The sequence below is a fragment of the Apis dorsata genome, unplaced genomic scaffold (genome assembly GCF_000469605.1).
Source record: "Apis dorsata unplaced genomic scaffold, Apis dorsata 1.3 scaffold_70, whole genome shotgun sequence".
Taxonomy (NCBI): domain Eukaryota; kingdom Metazoa; phylum Arthropoda; class Insecta; order Hymenoptera; family Apidae; genus Apis; species Apis dorsata.
Window position 1 is genome coordinate 48,558 of NW_006263368.1, and position 8,018 is coordinate 56,575.

The following is an 8,018-nucleotide window of genomic DNA, read 5'->3' on the forward strand; positions in this document are numbered from 1 at the left end:
CTTTATATAATATTTTTTTACTTAATAAAATATTTACTTTATATAACTTTATATTAAATATTATATGTATATATTATATTTTCTCGAAAATAATAATTGAATTATTAATAAAAAGAATTAAAATTATTAGGAAATTATTTAATTATTGATAAAAAAAATAGATTACATTCTACAAATATATATTAATATATAAATAAAACATGTAAATAAAACAAAGTTAATAAAAGAAAAATCTAAAATTCTCTAAAAAGTGAAATATTTTTAGTAATAATTAATTTATTTATTTTATAGACGAATGAACCTTTTGTTGATGATTCATTTCCACCAGCTCCAAAATCTCTATATTACAATCCAGCTGAAACAAAAGATAACCATGTTGTTCAATGGAGAAGGCCTCATCAAATTAATGTTGATTCTACAGTTGATTCTAAACTGCCTTGGGCTGTTTTTAGAAAACCTTTACCTTCTGATATTTCACAAGGTGTATTAGGAAATTGTTGGTTACTGTCAGCTTTAGCTGTTTTAGCTGAAAGTGATGAACTTGTAAAGAGAGTTTTAGTAATGAGAGAAACCTGCCCAGAAGGAGCTTATCAAGTAAGACTATGTAAAGATGGAAAATGGACCACAGTGCTTGTTGATGACTTATTACCCTGTGATAAAAGAGGCCATCTAGTATACTCTCAGGTTTATATCTTAATATTATTGGTATTTAAATCAGTATTTAAACATAAATAATAAATCTTATTTTTTTAATTATTATAATTTTAATAAAATATAGGCAAAAAGAAAACAACTTTGGGTGCCATTAATTGAAAAAGCAGTGGCTAAAATTCATGGTTGCTATGAAGCTTTAGTATCAGGACGTGCAATAGAAGGTTTAGCAACACTTACAGGTGCTCCCTGTGAGAGTGTGCCTTTACAACCATCTGCTTTGCCAAGTGAAGATGAACTTGATAAGGATTTAATATGGGCACAACTTTTATCTTCAAGGCAAGCTATGTTTTTAATGGGTGCTAGTTGTGGAGGTGGTAACATGAAAGTTGATGAGGAAGAATATCAACGTAAAGGTTTAAGACCAAGGTAGAAAATGTTAAAAAAAAATTTATACTATATTTGATTAGTTTTTAAAATATATATGATATATATATATACAAATATACATATAATTTTTTTAGGCATGCTTATTCTGTTCTTGATGTACGAGATGTACAGGTAAAAGATATACAAGTTTAATTAAAAACTTTAAACATAAGATATATTTTTCAATAATATACTTAATAGGGAATACGATTATTGAGATTACGTAATCCATGGGGTCACTACAGTTGGAAGGGTGATTGGTCTGATGATAGTCCTATCTGGACATCGCAATTACGAGAAATGCTTATGCCACATGGTGCTTCTGATGGTGTTTTCTGGATTTCTTTTGATGATGTATTAAAATATTTTGATTGTATTGATATTTGTAAAACTAGAGTTGGATGGAGTGAAGTTAGATTGCGCGGAACACTTCCACCTTTATCATCTCTCAGACATTTATCATGTGTACTTTTAACGGTACTAGAGCCGACTGAAACAGAATTTACATTATTTCAAGAAGGACAGAGGTAAATATTATTATTTCATTTTATATATAATATAATTTATGTGTAATTATATTAAATTATAAGATATTATATACATATTTAGGAATTCTGAAAAATCACAACGTTCTCAATTGGACTTGTGTGTAGTTGTTTTTCGTACACGTTCGCCAGCAGCACCAGAAGTAGGAAGATTAGTAGAACATAGTAAACGACAAGTACGTGGATTTGTTGGATGTCATAAAATGCTAGAAAGGGATTTATATATTGTTGTATGTTTGGCCTTTAATCATTGGCATACAGGAATGGAAGATACTTCTAGCTATCCTGAATACGTTCTTGCCATTCATAGTTCAAAAAGACTATTAGTTGAACAAATTTCTCCACCAGCATTTGTCTTAGCTGATGCTATAATAAGTTTAACTCTAACAAAAGGACAGCGACATGAAGTAAGAATATTTCTATAACTTGTATGATCATTATAGAAATGTTTAATACATTATATTATATTTTATTATGTATTAATATTAATACATTATATATATTTATATTAAAATATATTTATATATTAGTAATTATATAAAATAATTACTAAAATAATTCTGTAATTAATAATATGTTTATTTATAGGGAAGAGAAGGAATGACTGCTTATTACTTAACTAAAGGTTGGGCTGGACTTGTAGTAATGGTAGAAAATCGTCATGTAAATAAATGGATTCATGTAAAATGTGACTGCCATGAAAGCTATAATGTTGTATCCACAAGAGGACAACTCAGAACTGCCGATAGTGTTCCCCCGCTTCACAGGTAAATTAGATTTTTTAATTCTTCTTTTGAAATTGATATCTACATCATTAATTTAATAATTTTATTATAGACAAGTCATTATAGTTTTAACACAATTGGAAGGTAGTGGAGGTTTTTCAATAGCACATCGACTTACGCACAGATTAGCAAACAGTGGAAACTTGCATGATTGGGGTCCGCCAGATACTCAACATTGTCCACAAATTGACACTCAAGTTGAAGGTTTACATAGTCCTCGTTTAATTACGTGAACAAATGAGTGGTTTATAATAAATAGGGCAATGTTTAAATTTATCTCGTTTGTCAAGTAAGAGATTTATTATATATTCGTGATATCTAAAAATTTACTAAAACCAAAGCAAGCTAGAAAGTTTTTGGTACAGAAAAAATATTGGTACCGAAGCTATAACACATTTTTTGCTTTCTAGCTATTCATGTTGTACGAAAATTTTTAGCATTATGACAAGCTCACTATTGGATATAATACAATAATTAATCATTAATAATATGATTCTGAGATCAGTGGTTAGAAATTTTTTTTCTTTTAATTAGATAGAAATTATTCGTTATTAATGAAAATGGATATACTTTAAAACTTGCGCGCATTTCTATGGGAACCATTGATCTACAAAGAAGACTTAAGGCAAATTAAATATTTATGGAAGAACAAATTAAACACATTGCTTGTTATATAAAAAAAAATTATTTTCTCAACATAACATATAAGCACCATAAAAAATAACAAAGCGTAAAAGTTATACAGTAATAATATATTAAATGAAATAAGTAATGATCATTAATAACGTATGAAAATCATATACACTCTTTTTGGAATTGCTTAGAGTATAATTATGTGTCGAAATTTTTTTTGATTTTTGTATCTCACAATCCTATTTTCAAATACCCAGGCCCATGTTCAGAACTCTCACTTAAAAAAATATATATCGCATATTATGCATGAAAATGTTATTAATCATTTAAGTGAGAATTTTTGAATATTGGTTATATTGTAAAACTTTTATCTGATTTAAACTTTTGTTGTTTCTATCTTGTAATTGGATGGAATACTTATGCTAAAAATGTACATAACACATAATTACAGGAACCAAAAATTTTTCTTGAAAGTTTTACAATATGACACGTTCACTGCCATTCTGTGCGATGTACTTCATTGTTGTTAAAAATCTTTTAGTAAATTATTAGCAAAATTATTATTACTAATTGTTATATGTATTTTATATTGAGTTAACTTATAAAACATATCTTAAACTTTATACATACACAAGCGTGGCAGTTAACGAGTTAGTCAATTTTATAAGTCTTGTACATTTTGTAATCATGACATCGGAACAGCCATCTACGCGGCAATCGTTTATAAATTTTTTTTATACATATAGATTTGTTTTATTTTTATATATATACATATGTATTTTATCTACAAATAATTATGAAAAGTAAAATATATAAATAATTTTTTCTAATTTAAAAAAATACATTTATCAAATTATGATCTTATGTAAAAAAAGAAATTATAATTTTACATTACATTCCCTTTTTTAGTCAACAAAATTGCTAAACAAATGAATAAATATTATATATATCTTTTTTTTTATTGATATGTATATATATTATTTTTCTATCATTGGCATGAAATGATATTTTTATTTAAATTATCACATTAGTATTTTAATTTAATATTAAAATTTTATATTAAAAAAAATAAAATTAAAAATTTTAATTATTATTAATGCTGTTCCAAATAATAATTTTAAATATATTTATTATATGTATCAAATGTGAATATATCGGCTTATTCGTAAATTTCTTTTTTATGTATATTATTCAGAATTAATAAAAATCGAGATTTTTTTTCATTGATTATAAAAACACAATGAAAAAGTTTGTATAATCTTGTATCTAAAACTATGAGTATTCGAAATATTTGAACAACTGAAATTTGAATCGCTTGATTTTATTAAATCAATTCAAATATTTCATTAATCGAGTATTTAAGAGTTGCTCGAAAAAAAACATTAATATTTGTTATTTTAATTTAAGTTGTTTAAATATTTAAATTGTTTAATCTATTTAAATTAATTCTTTTCGAGTTATTTTAATACATTAAAGTAAATCAAATTGAATTATTTGAATAATCAAATCGATTTTAAAATATATCTTTTAAATATTTAAACAACTTTATTTGTATTTATGTATTAAAAAATTCTTTTAAATTTATATTGTAAAAGAACTATTTTTGTATGCGTAAATAGCATTCATAGTTAAGATAATAATTTCTAAAAGAAATCAATTTTCGAAAAAAATTTAATTAAAATAAATACTTATTTAAATTCGTTTATATATATAAAATTTATTTATATATATAAAAGAATTATTATTGAAATATTTACTTAAAAATTAATATTATTTTAATTAATTTTAATATTTATTTAAAAATGTAATATAATATTTATTAATATTCTCTACAAAGTATAATTAATAAGATAAGCATTTGCAGATACAAGTTTATATGAATTTTCTTTCATACTTATTTGTATCAAAATCAAAAAATATACTTGATCTTTACTGACATTATGTATCATAAACCAGCTAACATCCAGTTTTATATATGGAAAACTCAATGCTTTGGCTTTAACATAAAACTGCCATGTTCCATGTTCTTCAGATAATAATGAAATTGGCACTGAAATGTTGTTTTGATGGCAGTTGGATCTGATTGAAAATTTATCTAATATTTTCTATATATATTGAATATGGTGATGTGACAATATTTAATGCTGTGATCAGCTAATGACATTTTTGGTCATTAAAATGACAGTTAAAATATTGATGAATGAAAAGGTACACAAACATTATTTCAATAATAGTACAAAATATTTATTATAAATGCATTTACTTAATTCAAATGCATAGAAAAAATAATTATGAATATAAGTATTATGAGACTTATTGGTAATAATTTTTTTTTTTTTTAATTAAATCATTTATATATTTTTTCAAATAAAATATTTTTTACATTTAATTATATTTCTTAATTATTCAATAAAAGTTTCTGAATATTTGGATTAAATATATATATGTTTATATTTTATATATATTACATTTGATTTTTATTATTATAAGATTTAAATTTAAATATACTACTATAATATACTATAAATTACTATAAATTATATTTAAAATATTGTTTTTTCTATAAAATAATAGAAAAAGATTATTTTTATTCTGTAACTTTTGAGAAATAGATTTAATTTTAAATATGGCCTAATAATTTTAAGAATTGTTATTTATTTTTATTAAACTATATTGCTTTTAAAAATATTAAAATCCTTTTCAAACACTATGTGATAATCTTAAGCCAATTTGTTATTAATATAAAAATTTTAAAAGAACAATGTATTTAGCATAATACATTATAATGTATTAGCATAATATCAATTTATTAGCATAAATCATTTTTTCTACATTAAAACAATATCTAAAATTTATCTAAATTTTAGATATAAAAGGTATGAATTAATCATTTAAATGATTAGTCTTATAAAAATATTCTATTTGCAATACTTTCTGTATAAAATGGCCTTAATTTACAGATAAAATAATGTAAAAATTTTTATAATTATACATTTTCTTAAAAAAATATAAGAAAAATAGAGAATAATTTTTATTATTATAATAATTTTAATTTGAATCAACAGATTCGACTGCTATATTCTAAATAGTAAGAATTTGAAATTAATTATTTTATATTATTGTTCAGAATAAGTCTCATCTGTACATACAAAAGCTAAAGAAAGCATGCAATTAAATATAATATCTAATTCTTATATTTTTTTTTTATCTTTTATTTTTCAAACATAACTTGCATCTGCATAATTAAAAAAGTTAAAAATAATCCTGTGCCATACCAAAACATAAAAAATATTATAACGAATATTTAATCAACAATGATTTTATAGAAGCCCATTCCGTTGTCACTATATAACATTATAGTACTTTTTCTCAAAGAAAAATATTCTATTTTAAATATCATATAATTACTGAAAAAATTATATTATAAATAATATTTCCACTTTAGAATATAACACTTGAGAGTCCGACGGTACTATCAAAATAATTGATATGAGATAAATATTTAATGTTTGCATTTTAATTGTTAAAACTTTTAAAAAGTTTTGGAAACATGAAATAATATCATTATTCTGAAAGCAGCGTTTGTGATTGAGAATGCAAAATGCTACGGCGAACAAATAAAAGAGTTTGGTATTTTAGGAAACTGTCTTTGTGGATTTGAGCATTATAAAAAATATTCAATTTGTACATAAAATGAATTATTTATTATATTAAGAATGAATGAAGCTGATTAAGTTATATATCGCTTATGGTACACGTAAGTTATTTTGCATATGCTTACACATTTTTGTTAAAATAATGCTTGAGCCGAAAAAAGAAAATTAAATACATATAACAAAATTAATAATATATTGAGATTATAAAGAAATGATAGTAATATGAAAAACATAAATACATTTTTTATTTGCAAAGAGTATAAACTTTGAGAAGTAAAATAATTTATTGAATATTTTATGAATTATCGTTAATATTTCAACATTGAATGAAAGATTTAAAGTCAATGAATAATTTATTGATTTTTTATAAATTATCTTATTTATTTATTTTATATTATTTATTTATTTTAGCACAACATTAGTAATATTTATACGAATTGAGCAAAAGATGTAGGATACACGTCATCGCAAAGTACCTAGAAATATATTCTTAATGCAAAAAAAAAATTTTTAAAAATACCGTATGTCATTATACTTGTAATTACAGAGTATATAATATTGCGATGTCATTTTATAATTATTAAATAATTCGTACTCCGTACGATATTACGTACCGGGTGTATTCTAAATTGTATACAAGCGTTAAATTATTTTTTTTTTCATTTTAAATGAGACTGAAATACACATTCAAAAAATATGAATGCAAATAACATTTAAAATTATTAAATTATTAAAGGTAAAGAGAAGTTTAAATAATTCCTAAAGATATTAAAAACAAAGTTTATTATTAAAAAAAAAAACTGTTTTTACACGCATTCTTTTTGTCTATATGACTGTGATCATTTTAGAAACGCCCATGTACGAACCCGAACCAGCAATGAACTTTGTGATAGTCTGTGTACCGATTTGGCAAACTTTGTTGAATTGATCCCATTTCCTATAGATAAAATGTATAATTATTAGAACTTTGTCGCATACAAAGAAGACATTTATTACTTTATAAAATAATAAAGACATTGTATTGTCCCCTGATTTATATAATATAGTAGTAGAGATACATTTAATAATAAATCGAAATATTATCTAGAAATAATTCGTTATTTAATCTTAAAATTATATATTATATAATTTATAATTTCTTATTAATTTTTATTATTTAATATTATAACTTATTTATTTTCTATTGACTTATTAGCTATTATATTATATATAATTAATATATGATATTTGTTTTATATAAATATAATAAATAATTATTAATAATAATATTATTTGTTATTTATTTATTAAAAACATATAATAATTAACAAATTAATAAA

The 8,018-nt window shown here is 22.6% G+C and overlaps 1 protein-coding gene across 2 annotated transcripts in view; it reads left to right on the forward strand.

Moving 5' to 3' along the window:
- The window catches only part of LOC102676632 (calpain-D-like), a 7,295-nt gene extending 3,971 nt beyond the window's left edge, over window positions 1–3,324 (forward strand). Inside the window, exons 5-11 of one of the 2 annotated variants that reach the window (XR_420944.2) lie at window positions 292–684; window positions 779–1,080; window positions 1,176–1,212; window positions 1,282–1,607; window positions 1,734–2,032; window positions 2,214–2,392; window positions 2,463–2,611. Coding sequence is in view for 1 of the 2 variants with exons in the window: in XM_006610162.2 (XP_006610225.1) it covers window positions 292–684; window positions 779–1,080; window positions 1,176–1,212; window positions 1,282–1,607; window positions 1,690–2,032; window positions 2,214–2,392; window positions 2,463–2,643 (1,761 nt within the window). In the remaining variant the exon portion in view is untranslated. Of the gene's footprint in view, window positions 1–291; window positions 685–778; window positions 1,081–1,175; window positions 1,213–1,281; window positions 1,608–1,689; window positions 2,033–2,213; window positions 2,393–2,462 lie in introns of both variants that reach the window. The other variant, XM_006610162.2, reaches the window with a different exon arrangement.
- Window positions 3,325–8,018: the final 4,694 nt, after the last annotated feature.